This window comes from Falco naumanni, chromosome 8, assembly GCF_017639655.2.
Source record: "Falco naumanni isolate bFalNau1 chromosome 8, bFalNau1.pat, whole genome shotgun sequence".
In the NCBI taxonomy this organism is placed as follows: domain Eukaryota; kingdom Metazoa; phylum Chordata; class Aves; order Falconiformes; family Falconidae; genus Falco; species Falco naumanni.
This window is the reverse complement of record NC_054061.1, coordinates 7021465-7049459: the sequence shown is the minus strand read 5'-3', so window position 1 is coordinate 7049459 and position 27995 is coordinate 7021465. Positions and strand designations below refer to the sequence as shown.

At 48.6% G+C, this 27995-nt stretch overlaps 1 protein-coding gene across 1 annotated transcript in view; it reads left to right on the top strand.

The window, feature by feature from the left end:
• Positions 1–27768, top strand: part of FAT2 (FAT atypical cadherin 2) — a 59441-nt gene extending 31673 nt beyond the window's left edge. Inside the window, exons 10-24 of the mRNA XM_040605012.1 lie at positions 49–4101; positions 6343–6539; positions 7170–7323; positions 8078–8311; positions 9118–9507; positions 10836–11050; positions 11681–11818; positions 12477–12620; positions 13329–13526; positions 14609–15416; positions 16177–16322; positions 19603–20044; positions 22603–22756; positions 24675–25267; positions 26102–27768. Of these exons, the coding sequence (XP_040460946.1) occupies positions 49–4101; positions 6343–6539; positions 7170–7323; positions 8078–8311; positions 9118–9507; positions 10836–11050; positions 11681–11818; positions 12477–12620; positions 13329–13526; positions 14609–15416; positions 16177–16322; positions 19603–20044; positions 22603–22756; positions 24675–25267; positions 26102–26634 (8399 nt within the window). The 3' untranslated portion in view covers positions 26635–27768. The remainder of the gene's footprint in view (positions 1–48; positions 4102–6342; positions 6540–7169; positions 7324–8077; positions 8312–9117; positions 9508–10835; positions 11051–11680; positions 11819–12476; positions 12621–13328; positions 13527–14608; positions 15417–16176; positions 16323–19602; positions 20045–22602; positions 22757–24674; positions 25268–26101) is intronic.
• Positions 27769–27995: the final 227 nt, after the last annotated feature.

The window sequence follows — 27995 nt, the reverse complement described above, 5'->3', positions numbered from 1 at the left end:
CAAAACAAGGTGTCTGTATTCTTCACTTTGTAATTTCTCTTCTTGCAGGTAACGGGGAAGGTTTCTTTAGCATCGACTCTTATTCTGGAATTATTACAGTTGCCCAGAGACTGGACCCATCCAGGCAGGAGCGATTTACTCTCATTGTAAAGGCAGAAGATCAGGGGTTCCCCCAGCTTAAAGATTCTTCTACAATACATGTCCGCATTAGACCCTCTGGGCGCACGCCTCCAAAGTTTCCAGAGGCCGAATACATCACAGAGATCAGTGAAACCACTGCTGTTGGCTCTCCTCTGATCCAGGTTTCAGCCACAAGCTTGTCACCAGTCAGCTATGAAATAAAAGATGGAAATGGAGATGGAGTGTTCTCCATGAACTACCAGTCAGGCCTTATTTCCACTCAGAAGACCTTAGATTTTGAGCAGGTATCTTTTTACCAGTTGAAAGTCCGTGGCACCAACATGGCTGGAGCATTTATGGACACAGTGGTACTTATCTATGTCATAGATGAGAATGACAATGTGCCAATCTTCGTTAAGCCTTCCTTCGTTGGCTGGATCATGGAGAACGCTCCATCACAAAGCATGGTTCTGGATGAAAGCAATTCTCCCCTTGTGACCCATGCAACAGATGCTGATCAAGACTCCAATGCTCTGCTGGTCTATGAGATTTTGGAACCGGAGGCACTGAAATATTTCACAGTAGATCCCAGCACAGGGACGCTGACCAGTCGTGCTGATATAGACTATGAGCTTACCCCAGTTTTCCACTTCAGTGTACACGCACATGACAGTGGAAGTCCCAGCTTATTTGCATCTAAGCCGGCCAGAGTCACAATCCATGTTAAAGATGTGAATGATTCACCTCCAGTCTTTTTCAAGGACACTTATGAGCTTTCTGTCTTGCTACCTGCCCACTCAGGGATGGAGCTTTTGTCGGTGCAGGCAAAAGATGCAGATTCAGAGGTGACATACAGCATCGTGGAAGGGAACCTTGATAATGCTTTCTACATTCATCCGCTTACGGGTCTCATCTCCATTCTTAACACCACTGGCCTGGGAAGCTATCGTGAACTCACGGTCCGAGCTGGTGATGGCTTGTATAAAAGTACTGCTCTGGTTAAGCTAAATTTAACTCAAGCACAAGGTACTGGCTTAAAATTTGATCAAGACATATATACAGTAACTGTGATGGAGAACTCTACAGATGAGAAGACTCTCACTGTCCTTGGGGTCAAGGGGTATCAGCTAAATGAACCACTTTTCTATTCACTTTTGAATGGAAAGGAAAGATTCAAAATGATCCAGGCATCTGGAGTACTCCAGACCAAGGGTGTGAAATTCGACCGCGAAACACAAGACATGCACGAGGTAGCTGTGGAAGTGAAGGACAATAGGAAACCACCGAGAGTGTCCCAAGCCACAGTGAAGGTTTACATAGAGGATGTCAATGACAATCCACCGCAGTTTGAGAATGTGCCATATTACACCTCGGTGCAGGATGGCACAGAGCCAGGTGACGTCCTTTTTCAGGTGTCAGCAACAGACAAAGACGTAGGGGATAATGGAGCCATTACCTACTCATTTGCAGAGGACTATAAATACTTTTGGATTGACCCCTACCTAGGAGACATCTCCCTTAAGAAGCCTCTTGATTACCAAGCATTAAATAAATACAACCTCCGAGTCATTGCTAAGGACAAAGGTGAGCCTCCCCTCCGTGCCGAAGAGGAGGTTGTGATCAGTGTGAGGAACAAATCCAACCCTCTGTTCCAAAGTTTGTACTACCGAGTGAAGGTGCCAGAAAACATCCCCCTCTACACATCTATCCTCCACATACAGGCTCGCAGCCCTGAAGGCTTGCGCCTCATCTACAACATCGTGGAAGAAGATTCCCTGAAACTCTTCAGCACTGACTTCAAAACCGGTGTCCTTACTGTCACAGGCCAGCTGGACTATGAGCTAGAGACAGAACACACCTTCACTGTTCGAGCCACAGACACAGCGCTAGGATCCTTTTCAGAAGCCAGAGTAGAGGTGGAGGTAGAGGACATTAATGACAACCCCCCCATATTTTCCCAGATCATCTACACAGCATCTGTCTCGGAGAGTTTGCCAGCACAGACCCCTGTCGTCCAGATCTTTGCCTCTGATAAGGACTCGGGCAGAAACAAAGTGGTCTCCTATCAGATCTTGGATGATGGTTCAGATGCTACCAAGTTCTTTAATATTGATGCCAGCACAGGGCAAATAACAACTGCTCAAGCACTTGATTACGAAAAAAATCAGCAGTTTCGCATGAAAGTAAGAGCTGCAGATCATGGGATGCCTCCACTTAGCAGTGATGCCCTGGTAATTGTAGATGTGACAGACATCAATGACAACCCCCCCGAGTTCAGCCAGCTTCAGTATGAAGCCAAGGTGAGTGAAATGGCTACATGTGGGCATATCGTGATAAAAGTCCAAGCCCTGGACCCCGACAGCGGAGACACCACCCGACTGGAATACGTGATACTCTCAGGCAATGACAACAGGCATTTCACTATCAACAGCACTTCTGGAATAATATCCATGTTCAACCGCTGCAAAAAGGACTTGGAGTCATCTTACAGTCTCAGAGTTTCTGCTTCAGATGGAGTTTTCAAGAGCACCGTGCCCGTGTATATCAATACCACAAATGCCAACAAATACAGCCCCTCTTTTCGGCAGAATGTGTATGAGGCAGAGCTGGCAGAAAATGCTGAGATAGGTACCAAAGTGATTGAACTGCTGGCTATTGACCCAGATGGTGGCCCGTACGGCACCATAGACTATACCATCATAAATAAACTTGCCCATGAGAAGTTCTCCATAGACAATAAAGGCTGTATTGCCACGCTGCAAAAACTGGACAGGGAAAATTCAACAGAGAGAGTGATTGCCATTAAAGTCATGGCCAAGGACGGGGGTGGGAAGGTGGCATTCTGCACTGTCAAAATAATCCTTACAGATGAGAATGACAACCCACCTCAGTTTAAAGCTTCTGAATACACGCTGTCTATCCAGTCCAATGTAAGCAAAGGCTCCCCTGTCATCCAGGTACTGGCTTATGATGCTGATGAAGGTGCAAATGCAGATGTCATTTACTCCGTTGACTCTGTGGAAGATGTGGCAGAAGATCTTGTGGAGATCAATGCTGCCACTGGGGTTGTTAAGGTCAAAGAGAGCCTTGTTGGTTTGGAAAACAGAGCCTTTAACTTCAAGGTGAAAGCTGAAGATGGCAGACCCCCTCACTGGACTTCCCTTCTCCCAGTGAATCTTCAGATTGTCCCCAGGGAGGTGACGTTGCCAAGGTTTTCTGAGCCCCTTTATACATTCTCTGCATCTGAGGACCTTCCAGAGGGATCAGAAATAGGCTCAGTCAAAGCTTTTGCAGAGGATCCCATCATATACAGCCTGGTGAAGGGAACCACTACAGAAAGTAATAAAGATGAGGTGTTCACACTGGATGAACAAACAGGGGCTTTGAAAATCAAAAAGGCCATGGATCATGAGACCACCAAGTGGTACCAGATTGATGTTATGGCTCACTGCACACATCAGGAGACTGACCTGGTCTCTCTGGTCTCTGTGAACATCCAAGTGCAGGACGTCAATGACAACAGACCTGTTTTTGAGGCAGATCCCTACAAAGCTTTTGTCATGGAGAACATGCCATCAGGAACCACAGTCATTCAAGTGACAGCTAATGACCAGGACATGGGAAGTGATGGACAGGTGACCTACAGTCTGGAAGCAGAATCAGGCAACCTCCGAGGACTCTTCACCATTGATGGTGAGAGTGGATGGATCACCACACTAAAAGAGTTGGACTGCGAAGATCGGGAGATCTACCGGTTTTATGTGGTGGCCACTGACCATGGCAGGAAAGTCCAGCTCTCTTCCCAAACCCTGGTGGAGGTCACTGTCTCTGATGAAAATGATAATGCTCCACAGTTCACCTCAGATTTCTATAAAGGATCGGTAATTGAGAACGCGGAGCCAGGGCAGGTTGTTGTCACACTGAGTACCATCGATGCAGACATCTCTGAGCAGAACCGGCGGGTCACATGCTACATAACTGGTGAGTTTTTCCTGACTTTAAATCTTCAGTGAGCAAAAATAGAGTATCATCTCAAAGTGAGGATTTGATACGTTGTCTTACAGAATATTAATACCGAAATAGCATTATACAGACAGTCCTATAAGAAGCAGGTGATGAAGCCCGAGCTCTGTCATGAGCTGGATTCATCAGTTAAATGAGTCTGGGGTATCCAAAACTCTTTAGTAACTAACTGCAGTGGGTGGAATTATCATTATAATAGCTATCTCACCACCAAACTGTCCTATTTATTTGGAAATAAATAAATAAAATATGTAAGTACACAGTACTGTAGATATATTTATTTACACTTTCTTAACAGAGGAATAATCAAGATTGTAATTTTAATACTTACGAGAAGGATAGAAGTGGTGGTACAGCAGGAAGGAAGGTTTTTCACACATAGATACTGTGATCTGAATTTGTAAGTTCTTTGACCGAGCTTTTTCTCCTGCAAACCATGCAGTCAGTTTACACCTATGTGTAGCCTGCCTGTATTTTTAATAACTATATTTGTGCACATAGGATGTGCATAACTTCCTGATATTAAATGTGTCTCCTATGATGCCACTGTGACCCTGACTTAACAAACAAGTAGACCTCACAAGGCTGCAGTTAACCACCCTGAAGAACTGGTGGATATTTGAGACTTTCATGTCAATCTTAAGGAGACTCCTGGCTAACAAGAAATAGTAAAGATGATTCTCGCACCCCTGGAACATCAGCTGCGCCAACTGAAATTAACCACTGCTGTAAAAGAGCAAAAAAGTTATACTGGAATGTTTGTTGTGCATCGGCACAAGTAGAAGCTTGATTTTACGGTACTTTTTGACCCCAAAGGGTCTCCCTCAGACCTGGAACAGATACTTCAAATTAAAATGTTTGTGCAAACTCAAACGAGGACCCTTCAGGGTCAAAACATTTAGCCAGATCATGCTGCAGCCTGTTATCTATTATTGTAACCATCCAAAACAGGGGAGGAATGTTGGTACTTTCAATTGGTTTATGGCATACCTAGGTATTTGCAAACCTTTGGGAGCAAAGATTCAATCCATTTATGTATTTGCACTTCTGCCATCTTAAAGGTAGTAGTAACTTCCAACTGCTTTAAACCTGAGAGAATGCTTGCTATATTACTGGTGAATATGTGTATACATTTCTGCTATGTACTTAGAAGCATAAGTCAAACTCTAGCCATAAACACAGAAATACAACTGCAGCAGAGTGCTGCAGCAAAAGAAAGGAGGAGGTGAACACAGAGCCTAGCTTCCCGTTGTTCACATGCACATTGACCTTAAACACACAGAAACTAAATCTGAGCATGGGCTGGAGTCTCCAGCATCAGAAGAAGGGCTAGCAGAGGTCTTGTTGCACCTCCAGATTCACCACCTCATCACCGCAGTGCAAATAAAAGCAGAAAGAGAGTGGATGTAATTTACCCCACTGTGCAAGGCCCTTCAGAGCCTAACACAAACAAGCCCTGGAGCCAGCTCTCTTCATTGTCTCCCTTACCTAATGTGCTCCCTCCTTCTGCCCAGCTGCATGGGTTCAGCAGAGGACACCAGCTCCTTGCCAGAAAAGGATTCTCCAGGGTCAGCATCCACCCCATTCAAAAGCTACTCTGTGTAATATCAGTAGGAGCGGCATGAATCTGGTGGGCTGGAGAGCCTGCCTAGTCTGGATTTACCTGTCTGTCATTGTTTGGCTCTTACAAAATCAAAAAGTAGCCCCAGAAAGTGTAGCTTTATATTAAATACATCTGTAGGTTAAAAGGGAGTACAACTACATAGGTACTGTAACAATAAGATCCAAGCAATGTCTGCAGGGTATTTGCCACTCTCAGATCCCTTTAGGAACATGCACCGAGAAAGACTGACACACTTTAGGAAGGTGAGACGATGTGGTTTTGAGGCAATGAATATGCACACCTGCAGAACATTACCGAGACACTTTTGCAATCAGGAGTAGTTTCCTCCTTCCAGTGTAATATGCAAACAGCTAGTAAGAGAAACGAGCAGGGTATTTCTCAGCTATGCAGTGAAGCAGACCAAATGCTCCTCACCTGCCAGATATGACACTAACGCCCTCTCTGTGGCACCACTGCAAGTCCTTCAGGTGTCCCAAGGGCCCGGCAGTGGGCACACCTATATCCCCTTTCCTTAACTCATCTGATTTTCAGCACTCGGTAAATGTCTTTTTTCCGTGCCTCCTGCCCCCTTCTAGAAGGAGATGTACTGGGACAGTTCACCGTTAACCAGATTGAGGGCGAATGGACAATTTCTTCCAAGAAGCCTTTGGACAGAGAAGATACAGAAAAATATCTCCTCAAGGTTATGGCCTCTGATGGAAAATTTCAGGCTACCACCGAAGTGGAAATTTTTGTTCTGGATATCAATGACAACAGCCCTGAGTGTGGCCAGGTAAGACATCTGTCCTGGGGCATCAGGGGCACAAGAGGAGCACCTGGGAAGGAGAGAACACAATAGCAAGGAAGAATGAACAGAAAGAGCATGTTAAGAGGGTTTGGCTTGTCATAATTCTTCTCACACGATCTTTTTGCTTTGATTATGCTTAGCAATTTTAATTAAGCTGCATGTCAAGCAAGAACATTAAATCTAGCCTCCAAGCATGTTTGCCAGCAGTAAGTGAGCGCCTAAGCATTATGAAGGATAATTTCTGGAGATAAACAATGCCAGGAAGCCTCCTGGGTAGGGGCATGTAAATTACTGAGTTTTATATCCTGCTAAGCTGAGAGATTCCCATCAGGAGGTTTGTTACCGTAGAGAGCTGATTGCTGGTATGGATGTTACCCATGGTGAGAAAGAACAGAGGTGGTTGCTTCCCAAAGGAGATTCAAAGGCTTGTGTGAAATGAGCTCACTGGTCCCAGTCCACACCCCTGCAGCGGCAACGTGAGGCACATTGTGTTCCCCCATAAACCACATGGTTTATCCTTCTCTATGAAGCTTCTGCTAGTCCATTCCTCCCCATGTGGGATGAAGGTATTTTGGAGATGGCTCAGATGCCAATGACGCCTTCTGTCCTTGCCAGATATTCTACACTGGGAGAGTCTCTGAAGACGCTCTGCCGGGTCTTTTCATTTTGAAAATATCAGCGACCGACCCTGATGTCGGCAGCAATGCCCAGATAACATACAGCCTCCACGGCCCTGGCGCAGAGGAATTCCGGCTGGGCCCACACACAGGTGAGAGCAGGGCGATGGGATGCTTTTATCCTTTTCCTCACCCACTCCCAAGAAATGCCAGCTGCCGGCATGGCTCAATACTTGCCTCCTCTTGAGCAAACAAAAGGTCTGTTCATTCCAGCTCTCCCAAGCTAGGAGGAATGGCAGACAGACAGGTTTATTCCAACACAGTATAGAGGAGAGTGAGCTCTGCAGCTGCCTGCTGGATTTCTTTACAGATAGTCCATTAGCACCAGTAAAATGCAGGGCAGATGCTGTTGCTAACAGCCAGGTCTCAAGGAGGAGAGATCAGCAAGTGTTTGGCTTGAGACAAAGACCCAAGTCCTAAACTCTAAAAAGCACCTTACCAGGTCTTGGGCAGTGTCTTTGCCCAAACAGACACAATGATCATCCTAGAGAACAACTGGGGTTCACTACATTACAAAAAACTTAATGCAGCAGGGGTCATAAAGGTGTTTATGAGTACAATTCATTTATGAGGACTTTTATCCCATGACGGCATCCCTTGCATGAAGTTCAGCCCGCCTTGAAGGACTCCCCATGCCAAGCCCTGCCAGGGCACTGGCTGGCAGTGATCCGAGAATAGCCCCGAGCGATGTGGTGTGGACACATCACTGCTATTAGCTGGATTACAGACAGCGTTCAAACCCGGGCTGTCTCCCACGGTTCAGCCAGGAAGGCAGCGTGCTTGAACCTCCCTGAGCTCTGTGGCAGCAGTTGCAGGAGACAAGACACCTCCTGTTCTTTCCAACAGGGGAACTGACCACATCTGCACCTCTCGACCGTGAGCAGAAACCTACGTACCATCTTGTTGCCAAAGCGACTGATGGTGGAGGCCGTTCCTGCCAAGCAGATGTAACGCTGATCGTAGAGGACACAAATGACAACGCACCGAGGTTCTTCCCCACTCACTGTGCAGTGGCCGTTTTTGACAACACCACAACAAAAACACCCATCGCCGTGGTTGCTGCCAGGGACCTTGATGAAGGTGAGTCAGAATGGGATTTACTCTTTAGTATAGTTCGTCTTTCATCCTGAAACCTTTGAAACCTAGGGAAGGGTTGTAGCAATGGGTATAGATGATTGAATCTTGGCGAAGATGTGCCAGGATCTCATCACTGAGTTGTTCTTAACTAGCAGGCTGGCATCAGCATTTTTGTGACCCGGTAGGAAATGCAATATTTGTAGAAACACGCAAAGACAGACTTTGAGGACATGCTCAGTAACTGTAACCGTGACGTGCGGTGCAATCTGTGACACACAGTTTGTCCGGGATCCAAACTGGACAGAAACTTTACCAAAAATGGAAATCAAGAATGAGCGTAATAAGGAAAAAAGGAGCTTTAGATCTGAATGAGGTAGATGATATGGAGGGAGAAGTCCTTCTGAAGACACAAAGATTCTCAGAAACATAGGTAAGACTCCTAAGAAAGGAACTTTCAACAAACCTCTCCAGCAGAGACTGAATTTACAATGACAGAGGCAAGAGCGTATTTACCTGCTTTGCAAGCAGATACGAAGGGAAATTACATTTAAAAGCAGGGGAATTAAAACTGGGAAACACTAGTAAATACAGACAGGCGGTACTGATGGATGATGGTGAGGGTGGCCAGATGTCTGAACTTACAGACGGACAGGGGCAACACCTGATGTTCATACAGCCTCCGGTTTCCCTAGGAATTTAAGGTCATTAAGTACACATAGTCCTCATGGATTGACAAACCAAACAAAAAAAAAAATCCAACCAGCAGTTCCTACCCATGAATTAATGCAGCCTGTCCCTTACCCTTCCAGGTCTCAACGCTGAGGTGGTTTATTCTCTGCCTGATTCTGCCAACGGACACTTTTCAATTGAAGAAACCACAGGGGTGATTCGTCTGGAAAAGCCTCTGAAGGATTCCCAGCATTCAGCATTTGAGCTGACAGTCTGTGCTACAGACCGGGGCACCCCAGAGCCCCTCTCTGCTCTTGGCACTGTCACTGTCTCCGTTGTGGATCTAAACGAATATCTGCCTGTTTTCCTGGCCCCTGAATACGTGGCCATGGTAAAAGAAGATGTGGCTGTGGGTACAGAGGTCCTCAACTTGTCAGCCTTGACAAGGGACAATTCAGAAAACACAGAGATCAAGTATGAAATTGTGAATGGCAACGACCACGGGAAATTCCAGCTCAACTCAAACACAGGTAAGACGATCTCATGCCAAAGCAGGTCCTGGCTGACCAAACATCAAAGGATGTGCTTGTATGTGTCTTCTCTCGTTCTTCTCCGTTTGGCTTGCACTTCTGCTTCCCTTAGTCTTTAGCCAGCACAAGGGTAGGGAATACAGTCCTCTACCCTAAATTTTACCAGCCAAGTCACTTGAGTAGTCCAAATCTTACTGAAATTAATGGAAAGATTCCTGCCGTATGTCTGGGACCTGAGACAGATCCATAGCAATGAGGAATACACGGAGAACAGGATGGGGAAATTTTTCCACTTCAAAACACAGGAGAAGGTAATTGCATTTAAAAAAGTCTCTCCATCCTGATCCCACAAGGAACCTGCAGACCAGGGTTAACAGGCAGCTTTATTAGGTAGCACTCAATGAATGTGGATAGTTACCAATCTGTTAACCATGAGCAGGTGCTGAGCCAGGTTTACTAGCCAAATAAAGCACTGCTCTGTTTGCACAGTGATCTGGTAAAAGCTGTTATCAGAAGGCCAATGTCAGCTTCCTGAAACAAGCCCTTGGCTGTGTCATCAATGGCCTTCTGCCCATGGCTGCAACATCCTCACCTACAGCACCTTCCGCAGCTTCTCTGTCCCCAAGGCTCTTGCTAATTTTTCTACACCAATCTTGTTAATAGTCGGTACGTCTTAAAAGACATAGAACAGAGTCATTTCCAGGGGATAATTTTGTGACGGTTTTAGTGCTGAACCCAGGAAAGCATTGAAATACACAGGCACATTCTGTCCCCCATCGTTATGTTTTTCCACTTTCACTTTGTCTTCTTTGTTCCTCACTCATTTTTTGAGATGAACAGCCTCCTCCTCCTTTTTATGATGCATCCCAAGACTCACTTACTAATCACAGCATCCTGCCATGCACCTTTTTCTCCTGTACATCTCTGCATCCACGTCTCACACCTTTTCATCTTGCCTATGACACAGTTCAGTGATGCTCTACTGCTGCCTTGGTCACAGCTTTCAATAGCATTGTTGGATTCTCATCCTATTTTGTCCCAGATCTCCTGCAATCAAGAGTCCTGGAAACCTCCCTGAATAAAAGCTTATTTCACCTCTTCAAACATGAGGCAGGTTATGGCAGAAACAGTTCAGTCATAGGTTTCTTTATGTGATGCCATGACCTTCAGTGTCCTGATTTAACCAGAGAAGGTCGAAGTCAGGTGAACAGCACCTTTTCAGCTGGCAGTCTGGCAGTTGTCTCAGTATATCCCCAGTATTACAAAAAACCTCACGTGCCACTCATTCAAAGTATCTTCTGCCCTTTTCTATCCATCTGCCAATGCAGGTGCCTTATACATAAATGGGAGCTTGGACTTTGAAGCGAGTCATGAGTATTACTTATCCATCGAGGGCACAAGGAAGGGCTCAGCTTCTCTCAGCGATGTGACCATGGTAGTGATCAACATAACTGACATCAATGACCATGCACCAGAGTTCATCCAAGACGCTTACTTTGCTGATATCCGGGAGGATGCTGCAGTTGGAGAAATCATCCTTACGGTATGATTATGAACCAGGCCAGCTGTCTTTACTTATTCTTTTACTTGTTCCATGCGTTATTTACTCTTCTTTTGCACTTCTTTTCCTTGGACGCAGCCACCTCAGTGGGTTTGTGACATTCAACATCTAAGATTTAAGAATGACTTTTAAAAAGGATGATTGCCAGAATTCCTGACATTCCATAGACAGGAAGAACACTTTGCCTTTTAAAACATCTTTAAGTGAAAGCTTGAGATACCTAAGGGGGGGCTCAGGAGCTTTGAGGACCTCCCAGGAGAGCTAAAATGCTTGCAGAAGGCCAATACCCTTGTGAACTGAGGAAGGTAGAGGCTTCTGTGGGCAGGATAACGGAGCCCAAGGTATGCCCATGTGGAGTTTCCTGCCCAGCCTGTTACCATCACAGGTTGGTAAAGTCAGGAAAGGGACAAGGAGAAAGCCATTGTTGTAGCTGTGTTGAGTTTTATCTTGGAAAAACTAATGAATGATGCTTATGTAAACCACCTTCCTTCCTCCTCCTCATTTGAGGCAAGCTCAGACCAATACCCTTAAATGACAAGGAGGTGCTGCCCCCATTCCTCCATGGCAAGGCCTTTTCAGGCCAGGGGATGTAGCTTTTTTTCCTCCTAACAGGTGTCAGCTGATGACTTGGATGGAGCAATGAACAATCAGATCACATACTCAATCGTGGGAGGGAACCCACTGGGACACTTCAGCATTCAACCTAAAAGTGGGCAACTCAGCATCGCCAAGCATCTGGACAGGGAGGAGGTGAGTTCAAGAAAATGGGAACAGTAAGGCTAAAGTAGATGTGCCCCAAAAGGCTGAGGAAGCACAGTGTATTCAGTTACCTCCCATTTTCTGACTGATCTACTCATAATACTGTAAGCAGAAGGCAAGTCTTTCATTCATTTTCTAGACTCATAGATACTGCTGTAGCAAGGCTGGGCTTTAGGGAAGGCAACGTAGCCTTCAGTGGTCACAGCTACGGGCTTTGGTCTGCTCCACTGGTACAAGCTGGCTGGGTGAGAGTCAGTCCCAAACTGGAAACCAACAGGGTTGGTTTGCTTCTCTGCATCAGAGCAGCACAGAAAACAGGCATGGGGAGGAGATGGAAAGGTCACCTGGACAATCTCTCGTTCATAAAACAGTAGCAGCTCAAACCACTATTGACAGATGTTTGCCCAGCTCTGTCTCATCCATCTTTGCCAAGCTGTTTCCCTTCTCTGCAGCTATTGTGAGGCTGATTTTCTTTAGCAATGTGCTTTGAGATTTGTGGATGGAGAGCTCTGGCCAAAGGCAAAGCTGCTTTTATGGTGCAATGCATGGCCTCAAGCATTTCAACAAGCTGCAGCAGAGTACAGCATCAATGTGAAAAAGCCACTGTTCCTCCATTTCTCCAAGTAATCATGCACTACGAATCCTCCAGATCCCCAGTTATTCCCTGACAGTTCGAGCCACAGACAACGGCCACCCTGCTCAGTTCAGTGACGTCGCTGTGCGTGTCCATGTGTCTGATGTCAATGACAACCCTCCTCGGTTCTTCCAGCTCAACTACAGCGTGGTGGTGCAGGTAAGCCAGGAGACAGTTTGTTCTCCCAGTCCATTGGGGGGTACTAAGGTACTCATGCATGGGCTGCTGTTGGAGCAGAAGGGTAAGACAGGATGAAGCATGCTGTTGCTTTGTGCTCATTGACAAAAAAGAACTGGTAGCATCTGCAAGGGGAGATATTCTGCCAACAGATGCCATTTTCTCTTTCAAATGGCTTCAGGCACCACCTGTCCTTTCAGTACAGAGAGTGCAGAGCTTTTCATACTTTCCAAGCCTGACCTGCAGCCCTTTTCTTCCTTACAATCACCAATGTCTACACCACAACAGAAAAAGCAGACCCAAGAGCGTGGTCAAGCATCATCATGTCTGCTAGATGCAACCCAGTTGTCACTTGGACTCAAAACACCTATATACACTTGGAAAGAAATGCAGACAAAACTTGCTTTCATCTGCTCTTGTGCTGGCATGACTCAAGGGGAAAGCAAGGGCATCAGCTCAACTGTCTGCACTTAGCTGCCACATATGTAATGTCATGAAAGGGAGTCCCTTGCCACCACTGGGTCTCTGCCTTTACCGGCAAGAGTCTCAAGCCTGCGTGTACTAGAGATGCATACGGTGTACGGGATTTCTTTCCCTGTTCCTCATCTAGCAGCTCTAGGAGCACTGTGGGTTCCCCTGGGCCTTTTCTCTTTGCTTGCCTTTCTCCACTAGCATCTTTCCCCATTCCAGGAGAATGCTCCCGTGGGTACCAGCGTCCTGGAGCTGATTATGAGCGACAGAGACTCCCCAGAAAATGGACCGCCGTATTCATTCCAGATCACCCAGGGCAATGACGGGAAGGCTTTTGATGTCACACAGAATGGTCTGCTGGTGACATCATCCATCCTGAACAGAAGAATGAAAGAACAGTACCTATTACAAGTCCAGGTAGAGCCTGCCTTACTGTCCTGGTATCTGAATCCCTCAGCAACCTTAAGTAGCAACAAAATGATTGGGATGGCACAGCCGGGTGGAAACATCTCTGGATTTGGAGAAATCCAATTTTGCCACTTGGAGCCAGCTCCAGAGCTCATTTCTCCACACAGCCTGCCCACAAGAAGCAGGGGGTCAGCTTCTGCACTGCTAAAAATCAGATAATATCATGAGAAATACTGTCAGCAGTTTCCTTAGACAGATGTTTTTCCCAGCATCATTCTAGTGACTTCCAGTTTAAAGCGAGACCTAGATCTGGTCCTAAAACTTTCTGCAATTACCCTTGTCATTTAAGAGGTGGTTTAAGCTCCTCTTCAAAGAGGATTTCTGTTGTTTCAGAGTGAATTAATTATTTTTCAACATTATCAGTAAGGATAGTTACAAATCCATTACAAACAAAAGGATAACAACATGTAAAACACATAATTCTTCAGTAATAGTAGGTGTTCTAAAAGCTAGGTACTATTATAAACTTCAACCACTAACGGCCTGAGATTAGGGAGAAACTTAACCTATAGCATGATTATTTGCATTTTTCTATTTTGAGGTTCCTTGACTCATGCTAGACAGACATTGTCAGAGGCAGGACATGGGCTTAAATAGTCCAGAAGGTGAGCAAGTATGTTGATGTGCATAACTGCTACGTATCTTTGCACCCTCAGTTACACGTGGAACCCCACGGACTGGCAGCAGCTCTAAAGATGATTAATCCTCAGGAAATCAGGGCTGCTTAGGTGTGCCTCAGCTGCTGATGAGCACACAGAGAAATGAGCACAATCCCACTGCTAACAGAAGGTCTCAATCAGTCTCCATGCTGGAAGGCATGCTGTCATTTCCCTGGGGCCATCTCCAGGCAGAGGTCCAACTCTGCTGCCCAGTTTTTCCCACATCTTCTTCATTCCCAAGCTGCTGCCTGACAGCTTCCACCCATCGCTACCTGCAAGGCATTCTCCTTTGCAAGATCAGCCCATCCAGTCGGGTGAGATGGCAGTAAGGCAGCATGTGGCTATAACTCATCCTCCCGTTTTCCTTGACAGGTCTCTGACAGCGGTATCCCTCCCCTGTCCTCATCTGCATTTATAAACATCCAAGTGACTGAGCAGAGCCAGTATGCCCCCTCAGCCCTTCCCCTGGAAATATTCATCACCACCAACGAGAAAGCCTTCCGAGGAGGCGTTCTGGGCAAGATCCATGCCACGGATCGAGATCCCCATGACACACTGGTGTACACTTTGGTGGCAGAAATGCCCCAGGAGGGGCTGTTCTCTGTTGGGGCTGCAGATGGGAAGATCATTGCTGGGGACAAGCTTCCTCATGGTCACTACCTTCTGAATGTGACAGTCAGTGATGGTACATTCACAGCCACCACCAGCGTCAACGTCCATGTGTGGTGCTTCACGCAGGAGGCCTTGGACAAGGCGGTGGTGCTACACTTTCGCCACCTCTCCCCTGAGGAGTTTGTGGGGGACCATTGGCGCAACTTGCAGAGATTTCTGGGAAACATCCTTGTCACCCGGCGCCAAAACATCCACATGGCCAGCTTACAGCCTGCAGCTACCTCTGATGGAGTGGACCTGCTCCTGGCTGTTGGAGAGCCTCATGGCTCCTTGTATGAGCCTCGGGTCCTCGCAAATAAGATCACTGTTTCAGCTGGGGAGATGGACCAGCTCGTTGGTCTCCGGATGAAGAAAGCAATCCATGTGCCATGTCATGGGTCAGATTGCGCCCACCGTGTCTGCAAGGAATCCATTCAGCTGGATCCAGGAATGATGTCTACTTACAGCACTGCCCGACTCAGCGTCCTCACCCCACGGCACAGCCTGGAGCAAATCTGTTCTTGCAATGGTGAGCAATCCTTCCTGGTCGTGTCCTACCCTATAAACCTGGGCAATAGGTTTTCCTTCAGTACACTCTAAAGCACCTGGACTTTCCATGGAATTAGGTTGCCCAGTAACCTACAAATCTGCCTGCAATTTCAAAGCCAAATCTAGATTCTTAGAGTCTGATTTTTTTTCTTTTTTTAAAATTTATCTCCAGTAGCATTTAACAGCAGCAACATCTATCCATCTCATTGGGAAAAGTCACTCATACTTAGCAGGTAATGAAGCTCAATGATCAGAATTTCGAGATCCGAGTTCCTCTGTTGATCCTAGACTCAGCAAAGCACAGAGTAAATGATAAATCTGAAGAAAGCCAAATAAACCATATTTGTTATACTCACTCTAGAATACTTCAAGAAATAAAAGGAGGGAGCAAGGGTCAGATTAACATCACTTGGGCAGGAATTGTAAGGGAATACCATAGAATAATATAAAGACTTATTAAGGATGAGAAAATTCAAGGATGCTGTAGACCATATTGAGGGGACCTTCAAGGTGCTATAGGACAGAAATAGCCAGGCTGCTATTGCAGGACTGCTTTACAGTTGAGTACATAGAAGAAATACTGGGAGATGCAAATGGGAGCTGTGCAGTACATGAGTTGCCACAGATGGGACTTGTCCTGGACAGTTATGGTGTCAGGCTGGAGAAAGAGGCAAGGCTTGATACAGTCCATAGTCTCAAAGTGTAACGAAGATGAGAGCTTTTGCTCATTTGCCTTCCAGGAACAGCTGTAAGGTTTGGGGGCCACAGCTACATTTGGTACCAGCACTCACACATCGGCTCCTGGCACATGCACTTTCGCCTGAAAACCCACCAGCTGCACGCTGTCATGTTCCACGCTAACGGGACTGACCATGCTACATTGGAGGTATGTATTGCAATGCACAGGGATTTCTTTACAGCATAAAAAACCTTACTCTCTCGGGGAAGGGAATCACAGAAAGAAGCTGCAATAATATGTACCCTTAGTAATTCATCTAAGCTATAAGACTTGAGAAGACCAAATGAAAGCCAAGCACGGTTCGGCGATGGCTGCAACCACAACTAGTGAGTATTTTTACATCTGTGAATGCACATACTAGTCTCTGGCATGAAAGCAGCATACACCCATATCATAGATCTACATCATCATCTTTCTGTACGGCTTGCTTCCCCATCCCTCTCTTATATCACACCTCTCAGGGAAAAGGATTTGCCAGGTAGAATTTTCCCCAGACCAGTCTTCTGAGAACAAACTTCCCCCCAGACCTCAGGAGTGGAGTCAGGCTCCCCTGAACAGACAAAACATTTGCCAGATCACATTATGGCTCCAAAACAGGGGAGGCAGCCATACTGAGCTAGAGGGTTGGGGTACCAGGGCAGAGATGAGGAGGGCACAGGACAGCTCTGAGATTGGTATCATCAGCCTTTACCTGCATCAGAGCGTATGCCAGTCAGGTCATGCATCTAATCACATGGACCTCAAATTAAAGACAAAATAGGAGTCTTAAATGCTATTTCTCAAACCTCTGCTCTTTTCAACCACTTTCTTCAGGCGATTTCACTGTTTAAGACACTTGCAAAGCCAGGAACATTTCAGTCTGATCACTCTCCTCCCTCTGGTACAACACCGAATCTACCCAACACTCAAAGATCATCTCCCTCTTCACTTTGGCAACAGAAGGAAAGTAGCAGATGACTACAGAATGGGGGGGGTTGTATATTCCTCATCAATTAAATTCAGAGCAGCTGAAGACCAAGATCACAGGACATACTCGCCAACCTGCAGAGGTTTATCTCTGAGACTAATCACATTGAGATCTATACCCTGTAACCTACCTGGAAGTGTTCATCCCTGAATTCCCTCATCCCTTCTCATGGTTTCACAACCCCATCTTCCTATTTTGAAATACTTTTCTTTCCACTGTTGTAAAAGACCCACACAGACCGGGAGCTGCACAGCAGCCAACACCCAGAGACCTGCCCATAGTACATATTGCAAGCTCCAGCTGCCACAGCTATTGTTCCTTAAGAGCAAGAGTAGAAAAATTTCATCTGTATGTCCTGTATCCATCTCCAAGAGTGACTTTAAGCTGCATTATAAAAGGATGATGAGAAAAACTTCGCAAGAAGGGTCCCCAGCTTTCTGCCCTGTCTCCGGGTAGTTCCTAGTTCAGCAGAAGGACTGCAGCACTCCAAAGGGCGCTCAGAGAGGATGAGGTGGCAGGAAGCTCTACTGAGCCAGGCCTAACACATGGAGAAAAAACTCATTATTGATGGAATTCAGTGTGCCCATGATCTCCAGTACCCAGGCATCTCCACAAGCTTTTCAACAGGAAACATTCATAAAGCCTCCACCATAAAGTTGCCTGTGATTCATTTCTTCCCTGACTCACTTATTAACAGTATCTCAGGGATCAAACCTTTTCCAGACCATCTGACCTGAAAAAAACTGAAGGAATCCCTCAAGATTTTAAGCTTTGTAGAATGCAGTACTCCAGGTATGAGCCAAAGCTTTGAAAGCACCAGAACCAAGGGTTTGTAGATTTGGTGAAGAGGATGAGTTCTCCCAAGGGCATGCATATAATCACCCTTCTAATCACTAAACTCTCCTGATGTTCAGAAATTGGTTGCAGCAAGAGGATGGCAAACCAGGCAAGCTGGGAAAGACTTGGCAGTCTGTCAGTTCTTGCTCCAGGGAATCGAGTTCTCAGCTGTCTCCCAGCCTCAGAAATGATAAGCCCAATCTACAGACCCATCTGAAGTGAAATCATGTTCCTCCAGATAAAGTGAAGTGACAAAGTGCTCTGGTGCACTTGCCAATTGTGCAAAGAGATTTACACACACATGCTGCCCTGAGGCCCTTCCATGGCATGTGCCAGCTGCATCCAGCACTTCCTTCCTCGGCAGCTGCTCTCTCCTCCCACTGGGATTTATTTATACCATGGGCTTCTCCAAGTTTACTCCTGTCCTGCTCTGCTTTGGACCCCTCCAGAGCAGCCCCCTCATGTTGTGTGTAGCTTCCTCTAGAGTTCAGTGTAGCCCATAATCACTCCTCTTCTGGCCTCTTCAAGCACCACCACTCCTCACTGGCTCTAATGCCCCCCATGGAGATCTCTTTTGCCTGGGATGAATTGCTTGATGTTATGTAACAAGCTCTGCAGGATTTCCCTCAATGTTTTGGTCCATCTCTTTTCTCCTTCTCCATAGCCTCTTGGCTTCTGTAAGAGAGGTTTTTATGAACAAAGCACTGGGGAGAAAAAGGTGAAAGAGAGGTTTACCCTGACTTCACCCTGAAACCACACAGCTAACCCTTCCTATCTCCTTCCTCCATACAAGCATTGATGAGCCGCATTATAGCAATTTCCGAAGTCCCAGTTTAATGCAGAAGACACTGGTGTGATTCACTTTTAGCAGCTCAATATCTTGTCTCCCTCCCATCTGCCACAGATCAAGGATTGGACCACAACACCTATCAGTAGCTTTGTCCCAGCTTTCCAGCGTGCTGGTTAGAAGCTGGGTACCACAGTAATTCCTTTTTCTGTCTCCCAAATCCTCCTTGCTTCCTCCTGAGAAAGCTGCCAGTGGTCCACCTCAATGAGGTCCTTCCAGCACTCTCACCATGCCAAAACGGCAACTGCTCCAACACCTTCCCCACCACTAACAAGACAGTGAGAAGAGAACAAGGGCCACATGTCCCAGAACAAAAGTCCATTCATGACTGGTGATGAAGTCATGGATACCCTGAATACCAGGGCTCTGACTAGGCTCAGAAAGGCAAGAGAAGGGACGAGCAAGCTGCAGGAGTATGATACATGGCTCTGCACCCTGTTATGCAGAAAGATGAGTTTCTCTTCCTGAACACAGGTCAAAGGTTGCAGGAAGGACCATGGGTGAAACTGTGCCAGAGAGATGAAAATGTTTTGCAAAATAAAGGCGGTTGCACTCATTTAAACAGGCTTTAATTGATCCATGCATAGCTTAATAGGGGTGAAAGAGGTTGCCTGTGCCTAGCTGGTAATTCTTAAAGTCTGAAAGTTGGGATTCATCTTGACTCTCAATGCTTAGGCAAGGAGAGAGGGGAACAAGCAGCAGAAGTGTTGAAAGCCCCCATGAACAGCATCTACCTGTATCACAGCTAACCATGACTTGTGGGATGTGTTTTGCAGATGGCTAATGGAGTGCCTCAGCTTGGTTACAGCTGCCGGGGGAACTACACTGGGAACCTCTCCTCCTCACGCTTTGTGAGTGATGGTGAGTGGCACTCAGTCTTCCTGGAGGTGAAGAATACGTCTGTCCGCCTGCTCGTTGATGGCCTGGGAAATGCCTCTCTCCAGCTGCCAGGGACCTGTAGTATCTCCCAGGGCAGGCGAGACCTGCTTTTTGGGGGCCTCCGACATCCGCTTCAGCCCCAGAGAGTCACGTGGGGGTTCAGGGGCTGCCTGGACGTGGTTGCAATCAACGGCAGAGAAGTGGTTCTCCTGCCCGGCAAAGGGCAATCAAAGGAAGTCATGGAGGAGGTGGGGATAAAGCAGTGTTGCTCCCCCACAGGCGCCTGCAGCAGCAACCCGTGCCTCAACAATGGGATGTGCTCCGAAACTCATGGAGGAGGTATGTGAACATCCTACACAGAGCAATAGCAGAGCAACAAGCTATTAATAAGAGAGGGGAGGGAAAGATGCAACCTCTTCACTCATCCCTATATGAGGGGCTACTCCAGAGGAGAATCAGAGGTCCCACCCCAAGCGACCTCAAGTGATAGCTGACTCAGTGCAGCAGCAGCTGGGGGTATGAGATCACCATCCTGGCTCTCACCAGTGGACCATGGCCCAGAGGGCAGAAAGGTGTTTCTAAGGAGTGTGCATGACTTAGGAGAGTGCAGCGTGTTGCCAAAAACTCAAATGCAAATGGAAATTCCACCCACCCCTCTGCATCCTCTTTGCTTAAGGAGCCATTAGTGAGGCTGGAATCAGGCAAGATGGGATCACGCAGCGATGGTATCTGGGCAGAAACAAGCCAAGATCTTAGTCTATTCCCACTGCAGTTGGTGACTCCCCAGGGCTATGGGAAGGTATATGGGAAAACTGTAAGCTCAAATCCAAGAGTCTCAGGTTAACACGGGGTGCACATGCCCAACAGAGCTCTGAAACCAGGCTCTGCCCAAGACAGTCTCTCCACCACCCCATTCCTCCCATCAGAGCCTCTCCCCGAAGCGAGCTGTATCACAGGGACGGGGCTAGTTTTCAGTGGCCTCAGCAGGAGGAACATCCCAGTGATGTCCACCCTTGTGTCACTGCCCTATACCCATGTCCTAGCTTCCAGCACAGCAGGGCTGCACCCCGTAACACCTTGTCCCTGTGAGTCCAAGCCCTGCCTGCACGGGGGAGCCTTGTCTGTTCAGATGCTGTCCATGCTTTGGCCTTCCTTGGGGCAGAGGGGTGCTTTCCAGGCTTCTGCGTGGGGCAGAAGCTCCTCCTGCAGCTCTGTAGCTCTTTGGGGCCGTTGCCAAAACCCACACCCTGCCCAGCGAGCAAGCGAGGACAGAGGAGGGAGCACACCTCCTCCTGCCCTGCCTGCAGCCTCTGGGAACAAGATTCCCAGGCCTGTCGACTCAGCAGCTGCTTGGTTCAGATGAACTTGTTTGACACGAGGTGCATCTGTACCAAACAGTTAGGCTGGCTGGCACTCAGGCCTCAGCCTTACCCTTGAGACCCTCTGCATGGAAAACCCCTCTGGCTGGGCTGGAAGAGGCTCAAAACCCATGAGTTGAAAATTCATCTCTGCTCTAAGTCAAGGCATCCCCCGCTTGCTTTGCAGAGAGCGTACAATGGGAAGGGGAGGAGGAAAAATCACTCCCTCTTATCATCCAGCGCCCTTCCCTTAGTTTCCTTCCAAGGTGATCAATGTCTCCTGCAAATGGTCCAACTGCCCAGGAAAAAAGCCTGTGGGACCTGACCCTAGGCAGAAACATGCAGGACACTGCTGCAGGGAAGGGGTTGCTCGAGGGACATTTCGTTTGTGAGGTTATCCTGGCTGCTTGGCTTCCTTGAATGTTGTGGGCTCAGTCCTGGAGACCACAGACATGCAGCATGAGTTTATGCAAAGCTCTGCCCAGGGATCTCAGGCATGGGATTACATGCACAGGCAAAGACACGTCTGTGCAAGCGAGCCCGGGTAAGCCACGTGGCCGCGTGAGAACGCATCTGTGCAGAAAGGGTCAAAGCCAGACCAGCCACCACATCAACCACAGCGCTCAGGACCACAGGTGCAAACACATGTGAAACCCCGCATCCAGGAACACGTGTGTTTGGGCACACACAGCCCTACAGGCAACGTCCAGCACCTGCTGCACAAGTGTCAGCCTGTCTTGTTGTACAACCACTAACACGCATGTGGAAACAGGTCTGCATTTGTTCACCCCGTGCTCTAAAGCAGGGATGTTTAGCTTGTGGACAAGTAGCAAAGACTTTTCAAGCATGCTGCAAGATGGAAACTCTGAAATTCCCCCATGGCACCACTACCTGAGTGACCAGCAAGAACTCAGCACAGCCAGGGACATTCCCATGCTCAGGGCTACACTAAACAGCAGCCAAAGACGCAAACAGCAGCGGCCCCTCCAAGTGCCCAGCTATGCTGGATTTCTCTCCGGCTGCAAGCAGACACATCCTGTAGGCAAGAGAAACCCAACATGTTGAGACAGGCACTTCATACCGCGAGAACTCGCAGGACCAAGAATTCGGAGAACAATAAGTTACAGAGGATTGCATTTAGCAGAGTCAGAAACTGTGAATCAGCCAGGCAGGCTCCCTTTCCTTTAACACAAATATGTCCCCCAGCTTCTCCTTGCAGTAAAGCTGTGCGCCGAATGCATCCCTGGCAGGAGAGGACAGGCTTGACTTGTTGCTTAAATAGTTCTCTAGTGCCGTTGCATTACCCTAGAGTGACCACCCAGCCTCCAGCAACTGCTCCAGGTCCTGTAACATACCCACCAGCTCCCCGTGGATGGCTTGGGTACCCCACAGCACCTGCTGTGGCAGCGAGTACCTATGCTTAGGTAGCCAGATTGACCCTTTATGGGTGCCATCAACACCAAGCACTCTTCCTCCCTGTTCTTGCTAGCTTTTCCATATGGATGCAGTCTCTGTATGGAACTCTTTCACCCTCTCCAGGTTACACCTGCATCTGCCCCGGGCTGTTTTCTGGTGAGCACTGTGAGCTAGGAGACAGTCCCTGCGAGTCCAAGCCTTGCCTGCATGGGGGAACCTGCACCCTCTCCGCCACCGGCTACTCCTGCCACTGCCCTGAATGGTACCTGGGCGAAAGGTAAGGTCTGGGAAGCCTTTGGCACAGGTGATCTCCCACGGTGGGCTGAAAATATGATCTCTACTAATGAGTGTTGCACACTTCTGGAGCTCACCACATCCAGACACTCTGGGATTAATGGCAAATTGTGTGTACCTGAGCACTGCAGCAGGGAGGTGTCCGAAGGCAGAGCTGAGCAGACCAGGATGCAGACATCTCTGCCATCATGTGCCCATTGCCCCTCTGTGCCCATCTCTTCCAAGCAGGAGGGAAAAGAAGAAAAATCCCCCCTCCTCACAGATGCTTTGAATGCCTGCAGATGCTGTGCTTGGTGCAGGTTCAAGACCTCTCCTAGTGAGGGACAGTCTCTCCCCACATGCTGCTCCTCCCTGCAGTGAGCTGAGCTTGGCTGTGATGGGGGACCCTGGCAGCAGGGTGCAGGCAGGGTGGACTGGGTGGCAGGAGGATGCCCTGAGGCTGAGGAGAAGCTGAGACACCCACCTGTGTGCTAAAGGGGCAGATGTTTTTGCCTAGGACCAGCTTTGCAGGACTCACCCAAGGGGAATTGCTTTACCAAGCCATAGCCATGATTCATCCAGTTCAAAGCTCAGCTCAGGAGAGTGGGCTACGCTGAAAAGTGGGTGCAGGATGCCATTCCCCCTCTTCTGTCCGCCAGCCTACAGATCCCCCTTATCACCAAGTGTCAGTGTTTGGCTTTGGCCCTGAACCCTACAGTTCATAGGCTTCAACTTCACTTCGAAGTTCTCACCATCAGTGCTACAGCTTGCATACATTTCCCGTATAGGAGGTGTCAGTGCACAGTTGCCAGGTATCAGCAGCTAGAGAATTAACCCAGGCCCAGAGGCTGCTCTGCCGCTCAGCACTACCTGCCGCAGCCACACACCCCCTGAGCCCTCTGCCCTGCCTCCAGCCCAGCCTGGTGAGACATACCCAGCACAGGCTCGAACAGCATCATGTCCAAAGCTCGAACAGCATCATGTCCAGTTAGTCCTGCCTTAGCCACTTATCCAGGATGAACACTGGTCCTTTGAATCAACACAAAGGCAGAAATTTTTCATGCAGCTCTTGGAACAAAACTATGTAACTGAGCATTAGGTGGCAGTGTAATATCTGAAATCACCAGTCATCCAGCCGGAGCCTGTGGGTGCACACATACTGAAACACTGACTAATAAACAAGAGGAGCCCAAACCTCATAGAGTTTTTTCCATAACAAGAAAAAAAAAAAAAAAAAAAAAAAAAAGGGAAGGAAAGCCAAGAAAGCATTGCTTTATTCCCCCCAGCATGGGAACATAATTACTATTGGAAGGAAAGGTCCTCTGTACTGTTGGGGAACGTTTAGGTTGTGTGGAGTGGAAGAGGACGGAGGATCAGAAATTCAGTCTCAGTTCTTCAGATGCTCCATAAAATGCCAAAAAAAGCCTCTCAAACAAGGATGCCCGTTACACCATTTCTCAGGCTAGATGTTCCCCAAATGTTTGCAGCAACCTGCAGACATCCACAGATCATCCTGAGACCCCACAGAGCCTGGAGGACACGAGACTTCATGAGAGGTAAACACAGCTCAGAGTGACCCTGGGCTCCCCAGTTTAACAGGATGGGAGCATCTTTCCATGCAGGTTATCCCTAGAAACTCCAAATGTTCCCCTGACACAGGAAGCCCCCATTTTAATCTGTTGTATATGAGTGAAAAATCGGACCATCCTGTAAAACATGGTCTCCTAAAAAGCATCATTTTATACTCAAGGATCATGGTCCTCTGCCAGGAGAGGCAGGTAGCACGAATCTAGAAAGGGAGGGAGAGCAGACCAGCTTGGAGCATCTTTGGATGGTGTAAGTCAGCGCCCTGAACAGGATGATGCAGTTTCAGCTGCATCCCCAGGCTGATGGTTGTTGCCTCCATCCTTTCCTCTCTACAGGTGCGAGAAGCTGGCTGAGGAGTGCCAAGACAACCCATGCCGAAATGCTGGGCGCTGTGTGAGCAACCAGGGCTCTGTCCATTGCATCTGCCCATCAGATTATCAGGGGGACTACTGCACACAGCCCATCATCACCCCTGCCATCGTGCCCACGCAGTGGGCGGTGGGTCCTGAGGAGATCGCAGAGATCGTAGCCGGCGTGCTGGGGGTGGCCATCCTGGTTGTGGCCTTTGTGCTCATCCGCAAGCGCTACCGCCACCGGGCCAAAGCACACAAGCCTGTGGCCCGGGAGGACCCCGACCTGCTCTCCAAAAGCGAGTACTCCAAGAGCGTGGGTGTGGGAACCCAAGCCGTGCCACCCATTGAACTCAACATCCTCAGTGATGCAGCACACAACAACCTGGACCGGGCCACGCCAGAGCAGCGCAAACCCACCAGCACCCCTGAATTCGTCACCTTCAACTCGGCCAATGCCCCAAAGCACCGGGGCACCATTGTGTGCAGTGTGGCACCCAACCTGCCCCCCGCTGCACCCCCCTCCAACTCTGACAACGAGTCCTTCATCAAGTGCACCTGGGCCAGGGAGGAGATGGGTCAGTAGCCACAGCTTTTTCATGCTCTTACACATCCCTCTTCCCCTTGTGAAGCAGTCCTAAGGTTTGCAACATGAGGGACCAACAGTGTTGGTTAAAGCCAGCCAAAGCACAGGTAAATGCTGCCCAAGCCCTGCTGTAGGTCCTTTATTGGCTCTTCCCTCCCTGCTCACCAGTACATCCCATTTTCAGCTTTAACCTGCTTAGCCTTGTACACGATCAGCAGGGAAACCATCAACCATAGCGTGGATTCCCACACATCCTGGCACAAAAGACCCTATAAAAGAGAATAACAAAGCTAAGGGGAAAAAAATTAAGATCCTAAAAGTCAGTGTGAGTTTTAGTGGAGGTATTTGCATCAGTGCTCCTAGGCAGAGGGATCACACCCTCAGGGAAACACCTTGCATGGCTTTGGACAGCAAGGGTACTGCTTCTCTCCATGCAGGAGTTCCTCAAAGTACACTGTTAGAAGAGAGTTCACAAGAGTAACTACAGGCAAAGGGAGAGATCCAGTGGACTGCTTGCTCTGCCCCCATCCCTTCATGGTGCGAGCTTCTAGCATCCAAATGGTGCGATGAAGTGTGTCTTTTGGGTGCTAGAGTAGCAGGTGTCTGAAGGCTGGTGGGAACACTACCTCAGCACAGCCAGGGGACCCCTCAATTCCCAAACAACTCATTTCCCAGCAACTACAACTCTCCTGTCCCCATGTCTCCTCTCTTCCCTGGTCTGCCACATCTCCTGCAGGCTCAGAGTCTACAGAAGGAATCAGCGGGAGGGCAAGAGAGGGAAAACAACAGTTTGAACTGCAGCTAACGCTACTCTGTTTTATTTCAGTCTACCCAGCAGAAACAACCTACTGGCCCCCCCGGTACCTGTCATCAGATGTCCAGGAATATTCCCACTATGAGATCATTCAAGGTCCCCCTGCATCCTCCTCCCACCCTCCTCTCCCCCCACCACCCCCACCACCCGCAGATTCGGAGCCGGTCGCCCTTTACGGGGGCTTTCCCTTCCCGCTGGACCAGAGCAACAAGCGGGCCCCCATCCCACCCCGCTACAGCAACCAGAACCTGGAGGACTTCTTGCCACTTGGTCCCATGGACATGGGAGCCTCCCAGTGCCAGAACGAATATACGGCCATCAGCTACTACCCAGCCCAGCTGGTGCAGGGCGAGGGCGTCCCGTACCAGCCCGACCCTGGCTACAAGCGGGTGAGCATGCGCCTTAGCGTGGCCCAGCCCTCCTATGCAGACTGCGAGGTGGGCCACCAGCCCAGCATCCGAGCCCAGCCCCTTCCACCCCCCAACTACGAGGGCTCTGACATGGTGGAGAGTGACTACGGGAGCTGCGAGGAGGTGATGTTTTAATGGGGGGCTTGTTCTTGAAATGAGAAGCACGTCTCCACGCAGAACAGTGTGCAGGAGGCTGGCACATGCCGCTGAAGGGAGGCTTACATGTGTCTGTCCCCAGCTTGCAGCATCTCCCCCTGCATGGCTGGGTTGTAATTTGGCTGGATCTTCCCCCCCGCTGCCCTCCATGGTGCTCCTGCTGCAAATGGAGGGGAAATGCTCCAGCCACTGCCAGGACACAGAGGATGCTCCTGGGATGCCAGTGACTAACCTGCCTCCTTGCCAAGGGGACTTCCTACGACACCACGCAGGACCACAGCATGCCACCTCCTCCCACCCCGGGCTCCCTGGCCACAGGGATGAGGAGGAGGAGGGCGGCAAGCAGGCATGGCGACAGTTGTGGTGGGAGAAGGTGTGAAAGGACTAGTGATGCACAGCCTGGGAGTGCCCCACGTGGGATAGCAGAGGTTCCCTGCCCCCAGCTCTGGCTCCAAGGGCTTGCATCAAGCCAGCAGTTTGCCCAGTGGAATGGATCAGCTGGTGTAAACCCTCTCCCATGTCTGCTCCCCATCACAGGGAGAGATATGAGGGAATACAGCTGGTCCCATCAGCACATCTCTCACTTGGCCAATCAAAACTCAAAGGGGGAAAAAAGAAAAAAAAAAAAAAAAAAGTCCATTTCTATAGAAAAACCAAGCAACAAGCTCAATCACACTGGGAACCACCCACAGACTCAAACCAGCACAGCCAGCAGCAAAGCAAGACCCCTGCCCAGTCGGGCTGCACTCACAGGAGTGAGGGAGACCTTGGCCCGAGGATGTGGGCCCAGACATGTCGTTGTGGCTGCTGCGGTCCCATGCTGAGTGCAGCGGTACGTGGTGCTGTCACTCAGCTGGGGCTCCCCAGCGTGGCCCAGAAAAACTGGGCAGCGCCACGTGACGGGGCACTGAGGCTACCGAGCGTGCGTTTGCCTGTATGTCCGTGTGCTTGGAAATGTATTGTTTCTTCGTGAGAGGTTTTTTTTGGTTGTTTGTTTGATGTAACTTTTTTGTCGATTTTTGGAAAGTATTAAAAGAGTTTGGATTTTTTTACTATTACGATCTTATTTGATAACTCAGGGATTCCCTTGTAAATAGGACATCCCTGCCTAGCTCCAGCCAAGGGCAGCCCAGGGAAGGGAATAACAGCGTATTTTGGACACTAGCACCCCCAGACTCTTGAACCTTCAGAGAAGTACTAAGACAGCAAGTTCAACACACCTCTGAGGATCCTATAATGGCCAGAGGAAGGAGGCAGACCCATGGTAGCAAGGCACTGGGAAAACACGAGCCTACCCTATCTGTTAGGTCAGGAGCAAAGGGGCTAAAAGAACCCAAATC